General features: G+C 41.9%; 4 protein-coding genes across 29 annotated transcripts in view; all 4 read left to right on the top strand.

The window, feature by feature from the left end:
* The window catches only part of si:ch211-285f17.1 (sickle tail protein homolog), a 108,037-nt gene extending 96,253 nt beyond the window's left edge, over window positions 1-11,784 (top strand). For 10 of the 26 annotated variants that reach the window (XM_069512955.1, XM_020087473.2, XM_069512948.1 and 7 more), the window contains 12 exons: window positions 141-316; window positions 1,749-1,879; window positions 2,408-2,555; window positions 3,319-3,796; window positions 3,970-4,168; window positions 4,263-4,525; window positions 4,794-4,949; window positions 5,225-5,347; window positions 6,628-6,708; window positions 6,819-8,465; window positions 9,004-9,135; window positions 10,173-11,784. In XM_069512955.1, coding sequence (XP_069369056.1) covers window positions 141-316; window positions 1,749-1,879; window positions 2,408-2,555; window positions 3,319-3,796; window positions 3,970-4,168; window positions 4,263-4,525; window positions 4,794-4,949; window positions 5,225-5,347; window positions 6,628-6,708; window positions 6,819-8,465; window positions 9,004-9,135; window positions 10,173-10,694 — 4,056 coding nt within the window. In that variant the 3' untranslated portion in view covers window positions 10,695-11,784. Of the gene's footprint in view, window positions 1-140; window positions 317-1,748; window positions 1,880-2,407; window positions 2,556-3,318; window positions 3,797-3,969; window positions 4,169-4,262; window positions 4,526-4,793; window positions 4,950-5,224; window positions 5,348-6,627; window positions 6,709-6,818; window positions 8,984-9,003; window positions 9,136-10,172 lie in introns of those variants that run through there. The other 16 variants (XM_069512962.1, XM_069512968.1, XM_069512969.1 and 13 more) reach the window with 13 other exon arrangements.
* Window positions 11,785-11,872: 88 nt separating this feature from the next.
* On the top strand, window positions 11,873-14,073 carry LOC109629592 (uracil nucleotide/cysteinyl leukotriene receptor). The gene is made up of 2 exons (XM_020087351.2): window positions 11,873-12,022; window positions 12,658-14,073. Exon 2 carries the CDS (start codon window positions 12,675-12,677, stop codon window positions 13,572-13,574), a length of 900 nt encoding a protein of 299 aa, XP_019942910.2. The 5' UTR covers window positions 11,873-12,022; window positions 12,658-12,674; the 3' UTR covers window positions 13,575-14,073.
* Window positions 14,074-14,405: 332 nt separating this feature from the next.
* zfand1 (zinc finger, AN1-type domain 1) lies at window positions 14,406-17,162 on the top strand. Its single transcript, XM_020087356.2, has 8 exons — window positions 14,406-14,558; window positions 15,125-15,167; window positions 15,553-15,592; window positions 15,708-15,844; window positions 16,001-16,092; window positions 16,301-16,419; window positions 16,550-16,705; window positions 16,935-17,162. The coding sequence occupies exons 1-8, from the start codon at window positions 14,504-14,506 to the stop codon at window positions 17,109-17,111; spliced, it is 819 nt and encodes a 272-aa protein (XP_019942915.1). The 5' UTR covers window positions 14,406-14,503; the 3' UTR covers window positions 17,112-17,162.
* Window positions 17,163-17,715: 553 nt separating this feature from the next.
* Window positions 17,716-21,045, top strand: part of maf1b (MAF1 homolog, negative regulator of RNA polymerase III b) — a 29,060-nt gene continuing 25,730 nt past the window's right edge. Inside the window, exons 1-2 of the mRNA XM_020087496.2 lie at window positions 17,716-18,984; window positions 20,010-20,098. Coding sequence (XP_019943055.1) covers window positions 20,016-20,098 — 83 coding nt within the window. The 5' untranslated portion in view covers window positions 17,716-18,984; window positions 20,010-20,015. The remainder of the gene's footprint in view (window positions 18,985-20,009; window positions 20,099-21,045) is intronic.

Here is a 21,045-nt window from a genome sequence, read left to right as displayed (position 1 = left end):
GTAAGACCTCTCTCTCCTTTTTAATTCATTTTAAAAGATGGTAAGTCCTGTATCCACCTGTGTGCGGGGATGTTACCGGCCGTTGGTTTGTTAGCACAGGTGCTGCAGTATCTTATTCCTCTGTGCGTTTCCTCCTCCAGCTCCAGAACCAGGAGGCGCTGCGGGTTCAGCTGAAGCGTGCCGAGCAGGAAATCAGTGCTAAACTGGCAGAGGCCATGCGGCGCCTGGAGGACCCGGTCCAGAGGCAGAGAGCATTGGTGGAGGAGGACAGGCACAAGTACCTGGGACTCGAGGAATGTGTCCTCACACAACTTGGGTAAGTCTCTTCAGTGTTTACTGCTTTGCTTCCACAGCAGGCTTTGTGTTTTATACAGGCGACAATGGACAGATGCGGTTGTTTGGATTCGTTGCTGAAAGTTTATTGTTGCTGGTTTTAACTCCTTTCGTGAGAGTCCTGGACAAGAGCTGATTACATACACACACCCAAGCAGCCTCTGTCAAGGTGCCTTTATTTATAGGAAATCCCCAAAAGGCTTCATTTTTATCAGCTCACCTGAGCTATTCAGCCCTAAAGTCTTTGACATGCCAACGCCCTCAAATTACAGCCCACAGGTTCATACAGGCAGAGCAGTGGCTGCAGTCTTGCCAACAGGGAGCATTCATTTTATTTGGATGTTTACACGCAAGGTCAAACAGTGTTGTCTCGCTGCAGCTCGGAATTATCGAGCAAATGCTCCAATAAACACATTGATAGCAGATCATGCAGACTAAGAAATGAACAGGTGGAATTTTAGTTACTGATCATCTACTGATGGGAGTTGGGAAAATACTGCTAATGCTTGAATACTTATGAACAATATGGAGATGTTCTTTATCTATTTTGGTCATTGGGAGGTTTGATACCAAAGGAAAATATGTTTCCGTGGTCTTCAGCTGGAATTTCCCATCATCGTTGCTATAACCAACCGGCCTTGACATCGCAGGACATTTAACACACTCTCTCCCTCTTGCCTTCCCTCCTCTCTTTAGGGGAGTTCTATAAAAAGGGTGTTTCTCGAGGGTACCTGGCCTCAATGAAACACCATTTGAGTCCCTCTCATGCAATCCCACACTGCACACAATGTTATAGTAGCCAGGTTTGTTTCTGTGAGGCGGCGTGATGTGTTTTCTCTGTGAGGAAGTGCTCTGTCACAAGTAAGCTTTCATTCGGTGTGTAAACATTTGTGGTTTCGGGAAGAGATCCAATCCAATCTCGTCGTAGCAATCTGATCCAGACAGGGAACTGCAGAGTGTGGTGGAAAAGTTGAATGTTAATCCTTGTGCATATTTTTACATAACATCTCGTTTTTGTACTGTCCACATTCACAAATCTGCTCTACCTTTGCTCGATCAGTATCAGGGCATGATCTTTAGGATAAATGATTGCACCCTGCCCCCTGGTGTTTGTTTCAAGTAAATAAAATGCAAGATTTATGTAAAATTCTCCCTCTTCTGTGTCCTTTTACCCACATTATAAAGTGTTCCAGTATAAAAATGTCAGCATATCACGTATATAGTATATAGCCCTAAGTGGGATTAAATGAAATTAGATTACATTTATTGCATGGATATACTTGATATTGATTTCATGAGTCAGACATTTGCTCTAAATACCACATTTTTGGTTCGAGCCAACTTTTGCAAGAGAAGTGATTCCTCTGAAGGCTTTAATTGCACTTATCGTTGTGTGTTTTACTATTGTCCTGCAGTGACCTGGAGCAGTATGTGGGCTCTCTGAAGAAGGACTCCGGAGCGACACACAGGGTCGTGACCCTGAAGGACGTGGAGGAGGGAGCAGTGACTCTGAGGAAGGTGGGGGAATCTCTGGCAGGGCTCAAAGGTAAGAAGACAGAGAGCAGAGACTGTGAATAGATTGGTCATTGATAACTAATGTGACGAAACAAGAAAAGCTTAGCATATAGGTCGTTATAAGTTATTTTCTTATTTAAATAACAGACTGATATACTGAGACGCTTAGGCTTCTCTTTTGGGAGCGCTCAAGTCAATTTATATACACAGTCCATGGTTCGAACATATATATTTTTAGGATATTTTCCAATATCAATACACAGCATATTATGAAATGTGGAATGTACACAAAAAATGAGTTCCACTTTCATGACATCACTCTCTGATCCAGTTCAGTGTTTAATATGATGGATGTTTCTCAGACTTACAGGCTGGACTCTTATCTTGTCTCAGGGTATGTTATAATTTACTCGTTCAATAAATTCACTTTTGGGAAAACCACTCAAAAGGTTGTGCAGGGTCACGGTGGCTCAGTGAGCTGGTGAATGAAGAGAATATGAATTTTAATGTCGTGACTTAATGTTATTCTGAGGATTTCTCCCTGTGTGCGTTTCTTCAGGAGAGTTCCCGGCTCTACAGACCAGGATGCGTGCTGTGCTCAGAGTGGAGGTGGAAGCCGTCAAGTTTTTGAAGGAGGAGCCTCACAAACTGGACAGCATGCTGAAGAGAGTCAAGAGCCTGACGGACACACTCAGTGGTCTGAGGAGGTAAAGGAACATTAAAGGGGAAAAAATGTCTTAATCTCATTGTCTTTCCAAGTTGACGTCTTAATTGAATTGACTTTTTTTTGCTGTATTCTCACATGGGCTCAATTTGAATTTTGTCAGACATTTTACCAGGAAAGGTTCTGGAAAATGTCCACAGCAACTGACTCAGGTTTTTTCGTTCTCACATTCAGCCCATCTGGAAAATATGAGTGAAATGTAGTTCAATGCATGTCAGAAAGCAGCTTAAGAGACAGAAAGATTGTGAGGGACTCGAAGATGAAATCAAAAATCTCTCTGCGGAGCCACTCAGGGTCTGTGATGTGAGAGATTGTGCTATTTGATTATATCGACGATCCGGCCCTCGTCCCGTCAGAGAGGTCGGCTCGTGTGGACAAAGGAGTCTGGTGTCCAGCTCGATTTACTTCCATCGCCTTCACTGAACCGATGAGTGAATTAATTTGCTGGACACTGCAGCTCCTCATTTCCATTTTAATATGTCACAGACTCCGAGCTCACTCTCCACTTTTCTCTTCTGTTCTCTCCATGACTCTCTTGTCTTTTATCCGAGTGATGCCTGGTCGCCACCCCAAACCAGTTTTGTGGTGTTTTGTCAGAATTAATCAACATTATTTGTTGGCTTTATTTAAGGGTTTGGTGCATTTTAAATCTGGATTGGAAATCATCAAAGCCGTAAATATTAATTCTCAATGTAAAATGGATTTCTGTTGTTTTCTACTTGGTTTGTAATCTCTCCTCTCTGCAGACACACCACTGAAGTTACCCAGAAGGGGCGGGATCCTTCTGCTAATAACCCGGTGGATAACAGCCCTGCAGCTGCTGCGTCAGAGCCTCTCGCTGAATCTCCCCCAGCACCAGCTCAGCCCAGCTCCACCTCTCCCCCACTGGATCCCCAGAACTCCACCGTCAGATCCGAGGTGATGCCTTCCTCCCCGGTGGTCATCCATCATGTCCAGAGCTCCCCGGTGCTCATGCAGCAGTCCCAGCAGTCTGCAGCCCTGATCGCTCAGCCCAGTCCCCCGCTCACCCCCAGCCCCACTCAGGTCCCTAGTCCCAAAGGCCATGGTCGGGAATCTCCCAAGGGGGCATCCGTGGATCCGCCAAGCCCTGTCCGTCAAAAGAAGACACACGGGAATGCGGTGAATAACGGCAACCAGGATCTTGTCATAGAGGAGCTGCAGAGCAGCAAGGGCAAGAGCAAAAGCAGAGCTATGTCCATAGAGGTACGTGTAGTCACCTGGACAGGGCCATATGGTTTTAATACATTTTTATCCAGCATCGTAAAGCTGTGGTGGTTTTCAATTTTCCCTACTAGCATCACGTAAAGCGGATAAAATTCCCTCACTCTTTTTCGTAAGAATTTTTCTCTCTTTCTCTCTTCTCTATAAATTCATAGGCAGCGGAGAAGGAGTGGGAAGAGAGGAGGCAGAACCTGGGTCATTACAATGGGAAAGAGTTTGAGAAGATCCTGCAAGAGGCCCAGGCCAACATGATGAAGGGCATCCCCAGCCTCGAGGTAGATGAGAACACAGCACTGCCCCCTGCTGCCAGCGGGGAACAAGCCGACACCCACAGTCTTGTAGAGTCACCAACAGGTACAAATAAGCAATTTTACTTGACAACACAAATATGGCCATGTTTAATTTCTTAAATCACATCTGCTGTTATTACATTTCTGTGTGACAAAAGAGCTCCAGTTCGAGCCTGATTCCGACAAACTGGTGAAAAAGGGACCTGAGAAACTGCCGAAGCCGGTGCTGGAGAAACCCTCCAAGACTGCCACCAAGCCGGCGCCTATCGACACTGTCACCAAGCAAGGGTCCGAGAAGAGCAGCAAGTCCCCACCACCGCCTCCTCCGAGGAAGACCTACCCCGGCTCCAGCTCAGGCATGACCACCACACGCTCTGGGGAGGTGGTCTACACCAGCAGGAAGGAGTCCGTCTCAGCTCAGGTCAGTGTGGTCGGGGGACGTCTTGTGAAATGTGGAATATGCAGCTGGTTTTTGAGAATTTTTTATAAGAAAAGAAAGAGAAAAATGTATACAAGCGGTTACACTACATGCACTAATAATAACATGCACTATAATAATAGGCGATAAACACTTCTCCCATTGCCAGTCAAGGAGTTTTTAGATTGTTGATTGAATCCATTCCCTTCACAGTTTTGACCAGTGGAAAAAGGGGATTTAGAAAAGTTAAAACTGAGTCATTTCCTTGCAGGAGGGTGACGAGGAGGTCCCACCTCCCACTCCCCAGCCCAAGCCCACCAAGGTCCCACCAGAGACCAAGCCAAAGCCTCCTACCCCTCCCCCGGTTACGACGTCTGTTTCCAGAGAAGAGGAGGATGAAGGAGACAAGATCATGGCAGAGCTCCAGGTTAGACGCACGTCAACACTCAAACACAAACACACTCAAACAGTGTTAAGGTGTCCTTGATTTTGCATTGTGGGAGTGGGCTGCCTAACATTTCTTTCCCATGGTGATTTTCCAATGACGCTGACAGCTGCCTTAAGAGATTGATTTTGAATATAATTTTATCAGGTTGGGTTTTTAATTTTTTTTATGATTGTGGCCGTGGTGAAGACACTCAAACTCCTCCCCTCCCCAAAATCCTTGTCCCCGCTCCCCCCTTACTTTTCTTCACTCTTCAGGTTTTCCAGAAGTGCACAGTTAAGGATGTAGGGGTGAAAAATTTGGTAGAGCCCAGCACTCGAATTGAACCGCAAATCAGAGAGCTAAGACCGGGGGGCTTGTTGCCCCTCAAAGAGAAAAAGGTAAAGAACAAGTCGCCGTGCAGCCGCCCCTGCTAACTGCCTGTCTCTGCCAACTGTCTCACACAATCGATGGCTGTATCTTAACCCCTCTCCGACTTTTGCACCCTTGCTTTGGCTCGAGAGAAACCTGTAACAGCTGCCTCCAAAAACTCCTCTTTCCTCGCTGCCTCACTTCTCCTCCCTCTGTTTGATTCTGCTGGAGATCACAGCTTGGGTTTTCAGGATTAAGTCTGCATAAAATGAAGCCTCTGAAAACAGGCTGTGTCTTTTTGTTTGTCTGGACCAGACGATGGTGTGTCTTGTCTTTTTTTCTCTAAATCAATAAAGACCTCAGCACTGTATCCCTACAGGCAATTCAAATCGTCTTTTGTCTTTCTTCAGTGAACATGTCTTCATTACAAAAACATCTTTTTATATTCCTGAAATGATTTGACAATTCAGAGAAACAACATTAGATAAATCTCACTGTGCAGACACGTGTGTTTTTGCAGACTTGGTTCACTAGAGGTCAGTCTTTGCATGCTCCTCTCCCATCACTTTTCCTGGGGAATCACTTTTCTGTTTCTCTGCGTCTTTGCACAACTTCACCTCAATTTGTTTTCCCAGCTTCACATCTACGTAACCAGCACATCCCTATAATTGTACACAAAGAAAATCAAGCATTTAATAATATGTTTTTTTATGTGACAAAGAGAACAGGTATGTTCCAGTGCAACTAAGATTAGTTCACAGCAATGATTTTAAAACATGTATAAGTGTCAGCTAACAAATTACAGCTGGTAGTCTTGTAGATACAGTCCATCAGCCTCCTTGCATTTAATTTAAGATGCACTGAGAAATTGGTGAAAAAATAAAGTAAAAGGTCAAAAGTTGCCCTTTGTCCAAAGTCGTAAAAAACACTCAAAACCAGGAGAGATGGTTTTATAGAAACCAATAAAATCAACAAGCAGTGTTATAAACTTTGGCATGTTCAAAAAATGGGTTTAGCCACGAGTAGCTTGATTGTTGTAAACAGTTAATCGTGTTTATTTGTCCCGTGCACATTTTGATAAAGAATAGAGAGAATTTAATGGTCATAAAAGTGATTCGGTTGTAAACTGGAGAAAATCAGAGAAGAACAAATCTGTAAATCTTTTGCTCTTGTACTTGTACAAGGTGATTACCCAATGCAGCTTTGACATCTTAAATGCGACCGCAAACGTGTGTTTAAAGTCAGTTAATCCACAGCAACTTGTAACACCAGTTGCACAGTAATATTATTCCCTCACACACTGTCCTAGCAGAGCTCAGAGCCGAGTCGAGAGGATAAAGATCCAGACACGGATGAAAACGGGAACACCCCCGTGCGACAGAATCAAGGGGTACGTGTGACGTTTGATTACCGACACTATTTTCATGCATTTTAAGTGAATATTATACAACGTGAAAGTTTATGAAATGATGACTTTCTGTTTTCCTTCCTCGATCGCAGGTCATATACTATGTGACTGGCCAGATTCCCAAAGATCATCCACCCCTGTCAGAAACGGAGGAGACCCCCGAGCATCAAGAGCCTGCGCAGCCACCAACACAGGTGTCAAATGTCAATGTTAACGACAATTCTCCAAGCCAGGAACAGCAGCAGCCAGAGTCTCCACCACCCAAATCCCCTCTGCCTTTAACGCCGCCGCCGATTTCACCTAAACCCGTGGGACTGAACAAATTCAAACTGCCAAAGAAGCAAATGAAACGTTCTGAATCCTTGAAGACCAGAGAGGAAATGGAGAAGGGAAAATTTCTCAACAAAGTGAACTCTGAGATGAAAAGTAAAATCATCCAGGAGCCTGTTTCTTCCAGTAAGAATATAATCCCAGAGGTGACGGAAACGACAATTAGTGCCGCTAGACAGATACCTAAAGGTTCTGTTGCCCCAACGAATAAGGCTCAGAGTGAGGACAGTGACCCACCAAAAGCTATTTTTGAGGATGATGATGAGGGCGCGGGTCTTAGTCCAGATCTGCCTGGAGAAGAGGCCCCTCCACCTCCAGACAACATAGCATTTATGATCACCAACACCAAGGTTCAGGCTCTGTCTTGTGGCGAGTACCAGGAGCTGGTCAACGCCAAGAAGGGAAGCGTCCAGACAGTCACTGTAGGTGTTGCCTCAAACCGAGGGAACACCACGGCGGGTTCCGCGTCGCAGGATAATGGCTTCAACAAGAAGCCCGTCATCATCATTTTCGATGAGCCCATGGACATCCGCTCGGCTTACAAGCGTCTGTCCACCGTATTTGAGTCTGAGGAAGAACTGGAGATGATGCTGTCAGAAGAGCGCATCGATGAGGAGAGCGAGGAGTCGGACACGGAGAGGGGTAGTGGACTGCAAGTAAAAGCTGAGGGGTCTAAAATGGTTGAGGACAAAAAGGTCAGATCTTCACAGGGCACCGCCGACCACAACAGCTTATCGTCCTCTTCCTCGTCTTCTTTTTCCGAACTGACGGACAGTGGAATAAACGAAGACGCCAAGCAGGATGGTAAGAAGAAGTTCAAGTTTAAGTTCCCCAAGAAGCAGCTGGCGGCGCTGACCCAAGCGATTCGCACCGGCACCAAGACGGGCAAGAAGACTCTCCAGGTGGTTGTATACGAAGATGAGGAGGAATGTGACGGTACCATCAGGCAGCACAAAGAAGCAAAGAGATTTGAGATTTCGCGTTCAAAATCCTTAGCAGACGGCGCCAAGGTCACGAATTCGGCCACGCAGCAGAGGAGGCAGAACTCTGACTCCCACGGCAGGACAAACGAGATCCGGAAGAACACCTACAAGACCCTGGACAGCCTGGAGCAGACCATCAAGCAGCTGGAGACCACGATCAGTGAGATGGGCCCACGTTCCCCCGAGGAGCCTGTCCCTCAGGAGGAGGCTAAAGCAGGGAATGGGAAAAGCTCAGATGGAGGGGGGCTAAAGAGGTCGTCCTCTCTCCCTACCTCCAGAGGGTCAGGCCCTAAGGTACCCAGCAAAAAATCACTGCAGCAGAAGACTAAACCGCAGCTGCTTCCTCGCCCTGTAGTCATCCCTACTACCACCGCTACCACTGCTTCCACCGCCACTGTCCCCAGTGCCCCCAGCGCCGTGCAACAGGTCTCGCTCTAGCTCCTTTTGCTCCCCCGGGAGGCTTTGGGTGCTTCTTGTTTTTTTTGTTCATTTTCCAACCTACCTTCTCTCCAACCCTAACCACTGAAATTACAGAATCATTAATCCACTCCACAGGTGCTGGGAAATGTCGGAAATGTCCCCCAGTGGCTTTCTCCCCTCTGTGAAATCATGGCGACATGATTGGGGGTGGCATTTTGCTGGGTTCCTGGTTACCCACCTTTCACTTTCAGCTCATTGCTAAAACTCTGAGGTTTTCAGCAAGCGGCAAACTCCTCATAAAAGAGTCTCATGATGATTCAGCTCTGATGTCTCACCTGTTCTTTAAAGCATGTACTGTGTGTATTGACTTTAAGGTTTATGGTCCCACGGGGTGCATGATCTTTCACTGGTGTTGATCGTTGGAGCTATTGAATTAATTTTATTAGAAACCTGTCAGTGCCTTGATTTTTCATGCTTCCTATATGGTGTGTTTTTTTCTTTCTTTTGTTTTATTTCTTGTTTTTTCGTTTGGATCCCCCTGCAGAACGCCAGTGTCGCTTCCCCCACTAGTCGGATGCCCGTCCCTTTGTCTGCGAAGTCCAGGCAGTCGCCGAGTACTACTGACAAAGCAGGAAAACAGCAAAAACTACAGGACGCTCAGAGGCAGTTCCGACAGGTAGTTTTACTGTAGGGCCTTACCAGAGACTAGAGGAAACAAACACGTAGGGATCGAAAAACCTGAGGCATGTATTATAAGGGGAAAATCTACCAAAGCTGTGAGATTTCAAGTGTTTTGATTAAAAGAATAAAGTTGCTGTGATGGCGACTGGATCTATTTCTCTCGAGTCTGCTCTGACAAGAAGGCATGTTTGACTCTTGACTGTTACCCCATAACATCACTGTACTGTATGCTTCTGCATGTCCACACTGCTCATGGTTTTCACTGTGTTGGTGACTTAACTAAAAAAAAAAAAAAATGTCAAAGAGAAGTGGAACCCTATCATCTGAGTTTGTCACCACATCTCCAGTTTCCATCACAGCTGAGCTCCCTAACAGTGTCGTGAAAAATCCCAGGATGCTTCTGGCTGTGTGGAAAAAAACCACAAAAAAACCCACAAACCCTAACTGACTTTTTTCGGCTGTGCTCCCCCCCTCCTCACAACGCACCTCTGCTCAAACCCCAACATCGCTGCATTGTAGCTTCTTAACCTCACTGTGATGTACGTCCTCACCCCCAAGACCTCGGCACAACTCACCATCTTGCAACAGCGAGTTTTCCGTGGAACGCTGGCCCACGTTTTCCCACTGTCCTCACTCTTCCAAAACTCCTTCAACCCTAATTCTCTACAGCTTTGCCTTCTGACTCCTCCCCGTCACACGAAACCTAACGCACTCCTCCTCTAACACGCAGGCGATCTGTGGAGACGCACGCCCCCTCCTGTCTGAACATCACACCCTCTTACCTTTGCAGTTCTCTTTTCTTTGGTAACATGTCTCAGTTCAGTGTGTCTCACCTCTTGTGTAACCTAGTGAGAACAGCTTCTCTAAATGTTTTGGTGTCTCTTAGTTGTGATATTAATGTTTGTGCAGTCATAGTGTTTCTGTGTGCATAACTTGTAGTTTAATTTAACATCGTCTTGCCTTTTTATTTGTGTTTTTTGACCAGATTTCTATTTTGACAACCAGTATCTGTTTTGGCATCTCTGTTTGCAGGCTAACGGAAGTGCTAAAAGAGTGGGAGGGGATCATAAAACTACTTCCCCTACTATACCCATCTCTAAAATCCCTGCTTTTTATCCTAGCTCTACTAAAGGCAGTTCCCAGTCTGCACCAAACTCAGATGCTACTAATCCCGTTAACCCTTCCTCCTCCTCCTCTTCCTCAAAGTCCTCCATCCTGTCCTCTCACGCTCCTCGTTCCAGTACCCTGCCCTCCTCCCACATCCCCTCCCTGTCTAACGGATCCCTCAAACTCCCCGCACCCTCACAGCACACAGGTAAAGCTCTCTCGTTCTCCTCGCAGACCCCGAATGGTCGAGTGCACTCCTCCTCCTCCTCTTCATTCTCCTCCTCATCCTCCTCCTCCCCCTCCCCTCTGTCGCCCACACCTTTGGGCCCAGGTGGAAAGAGCATCCGCACCATACACACCCCCAGCTTCACCAGCTACAGGTCCCACAACGGCAGCAGCGGCAAATCCTGCATCCCAACAACCACATCAGCTAAGGACACTACTTAGCCCCACTATCGCCCCCCTGTGGTTTTACTGCGCAGCAGGTAGATGTGGTCATGTTTTATTGTATTTAGTTTGGTTTGTTCGTTTTTTTTTTTCTATTTTTTGTTTTTGTAAAAGTATTAAGTCATGCACTCCCCCGATTCTTGTATTATTTGACACTGGCATTCTCACATCGATACTTTTAACCTCTTTGGAGTTACTTGGATTGTACTTACCTGGATTTTGATTCTTTCTTGAAGGTGTTCCAGATGCTCTCACAAATGATTTTACAAAGAAACCTTAAAAAAAAAAGTTTTCCCACTTTGTAGTGGAAGTGGAAGGCTTTCGTGGTGTTGAAAATCTATTTTTCTTGCTGTAGCTATGAATAGGGAATATACAGTTGATGTACAATCACAAAGTACAGTGTAAAAAATTGTTTTATTTTTCAAACCAGAGATTGAATAATCATAGTATATTTAATCTTCTATATTTCCTGTGTTGCCAGACATTCAGCAGTCTTGTAAATGCCTTTTATGAACGTATACATTCATGTATACAGACATTTTAAAGTCAATCTCACTATGAACTGAGACTATTTTCTTATTTTCTCTGCCAATTTCTTTTACAGATATATATACACACACAACTGGTATCATGAGTAATACAAGTTTTCATTTTAGCGTGCCTCTTTGCCAAAGTTGTCATACAATGACTCACTTCAGGCCTAATCCAGTCACATGATTTAGGGGAATTTACATGCACTCTTCTTGGTTGAAGTGTTGACCTGCTGGTCTTGGTTTGTTAAGTTAACATGTATTGTTGTCTAAATGTAAACTGTACTAAAAACAAAGAAATGAATCAGTTGTCCCATGTGTACATAGACGCTTCTACTAAGAAAATAAGTAGTTTTGTTAACATACCAAAGTTTATTTGTATGCATGCCTTTCAGAAACTTTAGGAGAGTGGTGTAAAAGAAGAATTATGTTTGCACAGATAGATTTTTGTAAATATTTGGTTTTCTCCTCCTTTTTGTAAAGCTTTAAATCATACTATAAAAGAGCAATGTGGTAAAGATGTGTTGCAGTAGCAAAAATAAAGAATTGCATGCTTGTAACACAGCGAGCTTCATCTTTTATCCGTCTGGTTTCCTGTGTGGTTCAGTCTGTTTTTAGAGTGTTTGGTCATCTGTTGCTTTAGTGTTTGTGTGTAAATATACAAGTGGGGAGGCGCCACAACAAAAGAGCAGTTCTCACTTCCACCTGTCTCATATGGTCAGACAACTGATCACCACTGACAAGACATACTGTATACTGTGTAGTGATATTCTGTGTTCTGAGCCTCAACAATTACAGGTAAGAGTCTGATTAACGATTATCGACTGTTATGGGGTTTATATGCCCGAAATTTAATTGCAGAATAATTGTGACGCTTAAAATGCACATCATACTTTAATGCTTTTATGTTGCATCATTTTATAAATTTTAGTGTTAAAACTTCGTAAAACATTAATTTAGCAGGTGATCAATTTTAAATGATCGATGTAAGTTAAGGTGAACCACAACTACCAGATTATTTGCCATAAAAGATGGGGAAATATTTTTCAGCATTTTAAACATTGAAATATTCGATTCAAGAATGTGCTGTTTATGTTGTTAATGGAATTTGCATTTGTGTGCAACTCTAAAAACGTTTTTTCAGTTTAAAAAAACTACTAATTTACTAAGTAAATGACAGAAGTTTTTTTCTGGTGTATTCTTCAACACAGAAACTCTTGCAAGAACACTTTTTTATTTATATCATGACACATGATGCTGCATGTAGGTTGATTCTCAAGTCATCTGTCACATGCACACTTTGCATTTTTACTTTTTGTTTTGATACAACAGTGAATGATGTGTTGAGTCATCACAACACACTGTGGCTTCAGGGCTTCATCACTGTAAATCACCATAACTGGTTGTTTGTGTCTGTTATTGTGCTGCACCAGGCTGATCCACTGCAACCATGAACACCTCTGAGCTCTTCTACAGCAGTGACTCCCACCATGAGAACATTATCTTTTCTGTCTTTTACATCCTGGTTTTCATCGTCGCCGTGCCCGGGAACGCTTTGGCACTGTGGGCCTTCTTTCACAAGGAGAACACGTCTCCATCTAGGGTCTTCCTGGGGCACCTTTCTGTGGCAGACATGTCTTACATCCTCATTTTACCCATGAGAATAGTTTACCACCTGTCAGACAACCACTGGCCCTTTGGACACATCCTCTGCAAACTGTCAGGCTTCCTCTTCTACCTGAACATGTACTGCAGCCTCTACCTGATGAGTCTGATCAGCCTGGACAGATTTCTAGCTGTGGTTTTACCTTTAAAGTCTCTGTCAGTCAGGAAGGCTAAATATGCAAAGGTAGCCGTTGGTGTTCTTTGGGTGATGGTTATTGTCTGTATGAGTCCCATACTTTTTTCTGTCAGGGATGTGACCAGCTCCCCTGGAACCTGCAACAAGCTCTACTTAGAAAAGACAACTCCCAAGGCTTTGGTTTCAACTATTGTGGCGTTTGTTATTCCCCTCACCACTGTGGTGGTTTCCTACATACTGATTCTGCTGAAACTGAGAACACTGAAACAACGAGAAGAACGGCCTGTGAAAGACAAAGCGATGAAAATGATCATCCTCATTGTGACCAACTTCCTCTTTGCGTTTGTGCCCTATCACGTGAGCCGGGTCATCTACATCATGACTGCAGCAGCAGAAGACCGCTGGTCACTGGAAACAGCCAATCGGATCACATCGGCCCTCACATGTGTCAGTGGCCTGCTGGACCCGGTCATGTACTTCTTCCTGAACCAAGCGTACAGGAACCAACTGATCCTGCTGTTCTGTAAAAAGAGAAGAGGGCACAAATGAATAATTAATATGTTTAGACAATAGATTTATATATAGTATAACTAATTGTCTTTTTTTGATTTCATTTTTAGTGTTGGTTTGAACTGTTAATGCATTAATTTGACCTCTACAATAAAGTATACATCAGTGCACAATAAATTATTCTAGGGCTCAGCAATGTGGCCAAAAGTTATATCAAGATAAAAATGTTCATATCAGGCAATATTAGTAATTATCCCGATAAATGTGACATTATTTTCATTTCTTTTAAGTGTACATTTGATAAATAAAAAATCAATCATCAAGTTATCAATTCTGTTTTCATATTTGTATTTGCACAATACATAAGCAGTATAATCAATATACATTGGACTTTGTTTTATTGCCTGGTCCAAATGTATTCCATTTATCTTCCAGGCACTGTCTTGAATTTTAAAATTCAGAGAGTAATTATTTGGGTCAGTGTTTGTATGAAAAGAAAATATTTAAAAATAAATAAATGCTGTGGTTTGTGAAATTCCTCTTGGGTGTCGAGTTTGTGTTTTTGTTAATTGTTCATGGGGAAAAAGATTTAAAGAAATTGTGAGCAGGACAGTTTAATTATATAGACTTGATCTTATATTAAATAGACTTGATCTTATATTAAATAGACTGGATCTTATATTAAATAGACTGGATCTTATATTATATAGCAATTAGCAAATGAAAAGCCACAAATAAATAAATAGATCAATAATTAAATAAATAGAAAAACAAATAAATAAATAGAAAAACAAATAAATAAATAGAAAAACTAATAAATAAACTAAAACGGATATAAAAAATAAATTGTTTGTCTTCGTGAAAACTTTTTTTAAAAAAAAGAGAAAATCCACGTGACATGACGTCAGGGGTGAAAGTTCGTGTTGACATCCGCAGCCTCTCGGCTAACCTGCGAAGCTAACTGACTCATGGCTGAATTAGACATCGGGAAACACTGTCAGCTCGATTCCTGCAGTCTGAAAGGTCTGTGTCCACTTTACCACAGTTAGAACAAACACGTGCGTTGAACCAGGATGTTCCTCTGTCGACATTTGTCAATAATAAAACACAACGAGCGTCTGCTAGCATGGTTAGCATGTCAGCTAGCTTGGTTAGTGTTCAGGTTATAGTCACAACATTTAGTTTGGTTCAGGTTTAGCTCCTGAATGACTTTTTTACCAGACTGTAAGTTTAGTTTGACATGAACGTCAGTGTAGTTAACGTCAGTGCAGCTTTAGTTCATATTTAATATGAGCAAGTTATGAAGGTGAGGTGAAATTTCTGTGTCACCTCTTTAGGATTCTTTTAAACATATTAATTGGATAGGAGCCAGTTATCAGAGTCATAATGAAAATGTTTTCACAAACGACGAACCACCTGACAGCAGTACAGTAACATCCTTCACCTCAGCAGTTCCCTATCACAATCCAACTCATTGTTAACAGTTCTGATGGATAACACAAGCCTCCAGCTGTGAACACTGTTGGTGAATGATCTTTATTGAAATGAGAAAATCCTGGTTGAATTTGTTTCTCCATCCCTTTTCACAGATTTCCTTCCATTTGTCTGTGATTCCTGCAGAGGGGTTTTCTGGTAAGATTTCTTCAGATCCCAGTGTAAAGATGCAAAGATGTTTCCAGAATTATAGGAAATGTTCAAACTTAATTGAGTATTTGATACCATAGTAACTGCAAAGTATATATATATAGTATGGGGAGGACAAAGTAAGAGGATACCTTTCTGTATATCACAATACACAACACCTCTCTAAATCAGTTTCCACAAAATCTGAGCATCATCACCTCATTGTAGGGAGGATTTCCTGCAGGTCTGTGGTATTGGATTGCAATAGTTTTAGCTAGATGTACCTAATAAATTGTGCTCAGCCCAAAAAGTGAGTATGTACTTTTGCAAATGCAAATTCCAGGTATGTCATGTAATTTTGAATGAAACTCACACATCCTTTTGTCTCTTACAGCCTTGATCACAGAAGCAGAGAGGCCCACTCATGTCCAGAGGTACTGATAAGTGTTTTATGTTCTTTGATTATGTTTGAACAAACAGTTTTCTTCTGTCCTGATAAGATACCAGCTGTGTTGTTTTTTTTTTTACTTAATTCCCATAACCCTACAGGAGCCAGAAAACAAAGAACAAAAGGAACCAAAGACCACTGGTGGCAGCACAAGTTATCCATGCTCATTTGAAGACTGCAGAGGAAAAGAGCTGTTGCCTGTAATATGTCCACAGTGTGAGAAACATTTCTGTTTGGCGTAAGTTTACCGTTTTCTCTCTCTCATTAACCTTTTCATGAAAAAACACTATTAGTGTTTACCGTGGTTCCTGTCCCTGTTTCTCTTCACGTGACGGGAAAACAAAAGACATGAACTCAAAGTGAAAGGTTCTAAGATTTTCTTCTTGACTTACAGCCATCGCCATCAAGATGATCACAAGTGTGAGAAGTTGGAGGTCCAAAAACCTCGAATGGCAGCTACTAGAGAGTTGGTGCAAAAGATTGTAGGTCAGTGTCACTGTCGCTCAGACACGTGTAACTCTTAAAAATATATCCACTATCACAGTCTCTTATGTACTTCTTTTTATTGTCCACATGGTGTCAGTATTGTGCTGATGCTGGCATCTTTGCTGTCATAACTAAACCACATCTGTATGTTTAACTCAGACTGAGCACATTTGGATTATGTTTGTATCTTTCTCTCATGTCTACTCAGAGTCAAAGGATGGATCCAAAAGTAAAGGACGTAAAGGAGCAAAGAACAGTGCGACAGCAGCTAAGGTAGCATTAATGAAACTGAAACTACATGCTGCAGGAGACAAGGGACTACCACAGGTAAAATACGAGCTATTATATTTGTAGTAGAAAAAAAACACCCTCAACATAGTGTCAGAATTAAACCTTGCATATTATTTCCAGTGTACTGTTGTGTATGATTCTGTCATTTCCTTTTTTGGCCTTCCAGACAGAGAGAACCTATTTTCAGGTTTATCTCCCCAAAGAATCTAAGGACCCCAGCCAACCCATGTTCTTCTGTTCTAAATGGAGTGTGGGAAAAGTGGTGGATTATGCAGCCTCTCTAGCGAGCCTCAAGAACAACAACAATGTACTGACAGCTAAGGTAAGAGCTAGCAGGAGCAGAGTTACTGATAATCACAAAACATGTTATTTACACATTTGTAACTACAACAGCTACATAGAATTATCTCCCCACCTCTTTCCTCTTTATTGTCCTCTTCATGACTTCCACAAGCTAAACTAAGTTTAAAATGCGAGTGATTACACTTGTAAGTTGTAATGGTAATAGTTGTCTCTTGAACAAGTACACTGTCTCTCCTCTGGGTTTGCAGAAGCTGCGGTTGTGTCACCCTCAGACAGGTGAGGCTTTGCAGATGGATGACACCCTCCTCTTGCTGCTGGCTCACCCAGAAACACCTCTGTACAATGGGGGTAACGTGATCCTGGAGTACCTGGATAATGAGTGCACTGGACTGGGGAATGTTTCTGACTACATCACACGAACATGATGATCCAACAGTGTTTTCTATCAATAAAATGTAATTTTTTAATATATTGGACTTTGGTTGTAGATGTGAAAATGATCTTCTGCATATTATTTTGTAAAACAATGTGAAGGTTTGAGCCAATAAGCTAACTCTTAACTCACAGTTTTGAAAATGCCTTTAACATTTTGTATATGTTATCATTTATTATTAGCTCTTTACCAAACACAACCAAAACAATTCACGGTATCCGTTGCTTGTTTTTGCAGATGTCCCATGACATTTGACAAAGCTCCATCCTACGCACAGAACGAGCGAGTGTCAGCCAATCACATGACTAGTTCTTTATACAGACAAGTCAAAGAGCCAATCAGGAGACGATGTTGATTTCAAAGTGGGTGTAGAAGTGAGTGGGCGTATATAAATTAAAAGGGGCTGGGCTTAATGATACAGTAGTCAGTTGTTTTGATGAAGAAATAAATAAATAATTAAAAAATACAATATAAACACAAGGAATTTAAAAAGATAAAATATGTGCAAAATTATCTTTTATATTTTAAAGGTATGAGTTTATGTTGTGCAAACCAATCACTGAAGATATTTACAGATAGATAAACACCTTGAACCTTATTATTATCTTTATTACGATTATGAGGATTATTATTATCTCTTTTCCAAAAACAGTGTAGTGAGGTCACATGACATTTGACGAATCTACCATACTGTGTTGTTTTAATGAGAACAGTAAAATAATAAAAGTAAAAGATGCAATATACACAAGTATTTATAAAAGATAAATGTACAACATGACCTTTTACGCATAAATATGTAAAAACTATGTAAGTACTTGTAAATACTTACAGATATATACAAATCTTTATTACCTTATCACTATTATTATTATCTCCATTTCAAACAAAAGCTAAACAATTCGCATTTCTTGTTTTTGCAGTGATGAGCTTTAACAGTACAGCACTCAGTTGTTTTTATGAGAGCCGTTAAGGTAATAAATGAGTAAAAAATACAATACAGAAGAATATAAAAGATAAATGTTCAAAATGACCTTTTACACATTAACGTGTATAAACATATATATATAAAACGATGTGAATGTTTTTAGATGTTTCCAGATAAACATCTGTATATTTGTCATAAGTCATTGATAGTATTGTCATTATCTATTATCTATTGTCTAAACCACAACACTGCTTTTGCAGCGACGTCCCGTGACATTTGATAACGCTCCAGCCAATCACATGCCTTGTTCTTTATACGGAAAGGTCACAGAACCAATCAGGACACGGTGTTGATTTCAAAGTGGGCGTGGACGTGAGCGGGCGGATATACCCGGGAGGGGGCTGGGCTTCGACGGAACAGTCGAGCTCGTTGTTTTGATGAGGAAGGTCCCAGCGCCGCTTCGAGGAAACCGTGACCTACTTCCACATCTCCCCACAACCAGCAGCTCGTTAGCGGCCACTTCGTTCAGATCGAGTCGCTGAGAGAAGGAGCGACTTGATCCAGCAGATTGACTCGGGCTGTGGAACCAGGAGGAGAGGGATGCCGCTGCAGACAGACTCCGACGGACGCAGACTGTCTCTGGATTTAATGTCGTCGCACTTAATCGGAACGAGTAGTTTCTGTATACATTTAAAAAGCCCCAGAATAACCCGCTCTCGACCGAGTGCTCCCGGAAGATGCTCCGGCTCGAACTAATCGCTCCCCGTGTGAAGTGAAGACATCCAAAGAAGCTAACTGCTAACTTAGCCGCTAACGCTAACTGGTCAACAGAAAGCAGGAGGGTCGTTAATCCCCCCCACTCTGCCCCCCGGGAAGAAGACGCCTGTGAGCGGGTTGACCTGTGTTGTGTTCTCGCTCCGCTGGAGATAAAAAGCTCTCGGTGAGCAAATTGTATTTTTTTAAAGGTCGACGCGAAACAGGAAGAGGGTTTGTCAAGTTGTATTGAAGGGAGTGGGGGAGGGGCGGCGATATATGCTGTGACCTGACGGGGGCGCTGTAACACCAGCCTGCTGGTTGTGTTCACAGCAGCTTTATCATTTATTTACGACATGTTTACCTGTTTACTGTTGATTTGTTTACTCACTGAATCTATTAGTTAATTGTTATAAGCAGTTGTGAGTAGAAACCGTGCTGATGGGGGAACTGTAACTCTGAGGTTTTTAAAAAACACCTTTAACAAAGGTTTAACATTTGTAACATCTTTATATTAAAGGACATTTTTGCTAATGAAATCTTTATCATTCATCAGATTTTAAGCATGGGTTCATGTGCTGGTAAATTATTCATTTATTTATTTATTTATTACAAGTCATAGTTTAAGTTTAAAGTTACACGTCCAACTGATTTAAAAAATATTGTGTAAATGTTTTTGTTATTTTTTTAACAGCACAATAAAACACCAAAGTACATGCATTCATTTGACATTACATTAAGTAATGAAACATGGATGTGCTTTAGGTACAGACTGATAGAATGTCAGGCAGTCTAAAATCATTATTTCTAAGTCTAATAGCTCAAATGTTTGAATTTTCTGCTTAAGACATTGTTGATATTCTATTGAATGTACTTTTGAGTTGTTTGATATTAAGCAATACATTATAATCTCCTATGTTTTGCAAGGTGACTGTACGTATACAGTACAACATTTCCCTCCAAAATATAGTGAATTACTAAGTGTGATGGACTTCTTCAGTACAAGTATCTCATATTTGTACTTGAGTAAATGTATTTAGTTAATTTGTCACGTGTTCAAATGTGACGGTAACTCTAGCAGTTCCCTCGGTGTCATTACAACTTGTTTTCTCTCTTACTTTGTTGGTGTAGAAGCAAAACGAGGGACTAAAATAATTTATTTTCCTGATATGATCTTTAACTGACACAACCTTTTTATATTTTGTTTTTCAGACAGCAATGAAACTTTTGGAGAATTCCAGCTTTGAAGCCCTCAGCTCCCAGCTGTGTGTTGAAACAGGGGAGTCTCGCATCCTTGGCAGGTAAGAAGTCACGTCATTTTAGCTCATTACACGTCCTTGTGAAAGTTACTGTCAGATTTACAGGTACAAAAAGGGATTTTGTCTCCAGGAAATAGCTGAAAATATGAGTCAGTTCCTCTCAGTTAATACTCAACAAAAGTCACGCCTCCGGTAAAATGACTGATATTTTAATGTTCCTGTTTTTCAAGTGAAAGTACTTCCAGATTATTGTTGTCTTACACAATAGTAACCAGGCAACAGTGAGACCTCCAACTCACTTATTTACATCAAAGTAAGAACCACTGGAGCAGAGATTTCTTATTTATACAACCTCTGTGTTTGTTGAAGTTTCCTTACACAGGAAATACTTTCTCTGGTGTGATGATATTAGAGATATTTAGAAAATTTGAGATAATAGAGATATTAGACATACTTAAAGAATTAGAGATATTAGAGATAATTAGAAATATTAGAGATAATTAGAGATATTACAGATATTACAAATATCTAGAAAAGTAGAGAGATGTAAAGAATTTGAGATATTAGAGATTAGAGAGATAATTAGAGATGTTAGTGAGAACTAGAGATATTAGAGATAATTAGAGGTATTAGAGATATATTTTGGACGACATAGTTGTTACGCCTGGCTCTGAGGCCGCAACAACACAGACAAGGCAGCGTGATGTAGCGAATTACAATATGCTTTATTGATTTAACATAAACGGAAATGAGCGATGGAATGTGAAAGTGAGCGTCAGTAGTGTGTGAGGGTGTTTGAGTGTTATGTAGTATGTGTGGTGCATGTTGTCCGGTGCAGAACATAACAAAAGATGCAGCAGGATGGAGATCTCAGGGATGAGTGAGAGAGCAAGACAGCCCACGGCAGGGGGTTTATAACAGCAAGCCAATCAGGGAGCCCTGCACAGGAACCTCCAGCCGGCTAACAATCAGCAACCTGCAAGACACAC

Source organism: Paralichthys olivaceus, chromosome 17 (genome assembly GCF_024713975.1).
Source record: "Paralichthys olivaceus isolate ysfri-2021 chromosome 17, ASM2471397v2, whole genome shotgun sequence".
Classification (NCBI taxonomy): domain Eukaryota; kingdom Metazoa; phylum Chordata; class Actinopteri; order Pleuronectiformes; family Paralichthyidae; genus Paralichthys; species Paralichthys olivaceus.
This window is presented reverse-complemented; position numbering and strand designations above follow the sequence as displayed.

Coding starts and splice junctions, on each gene's coding strand:
- LOC109629592 (XM_020087351.2), top strand. CDS start 12,675: ATGAACACCTCTGAGCTCTTCTACAGCAGTGACTCCCACCATGAGAAC.
- zfand1 (XM_020087356.2), top strand. CDS start 14,504: ATGGCTGAATTAGACATCGGGAAACACTGTCAGCTCGATTCCTGCAGT. Junction 16,093..16,300: donor GTTGGTGCAAAAGATTGTAG/GTCAGTGTCACT, acceptor ATGTCTACTCAG/AGTCAAAGGATGGATCCAAA. Junction 16,706..16,934: donor ACAATGTACTGACAGCTAAG/GTAAGAGCTAGC, acceptor CTGGGTTTGCAG/AAGCTGCGGTTGTGTCACCC.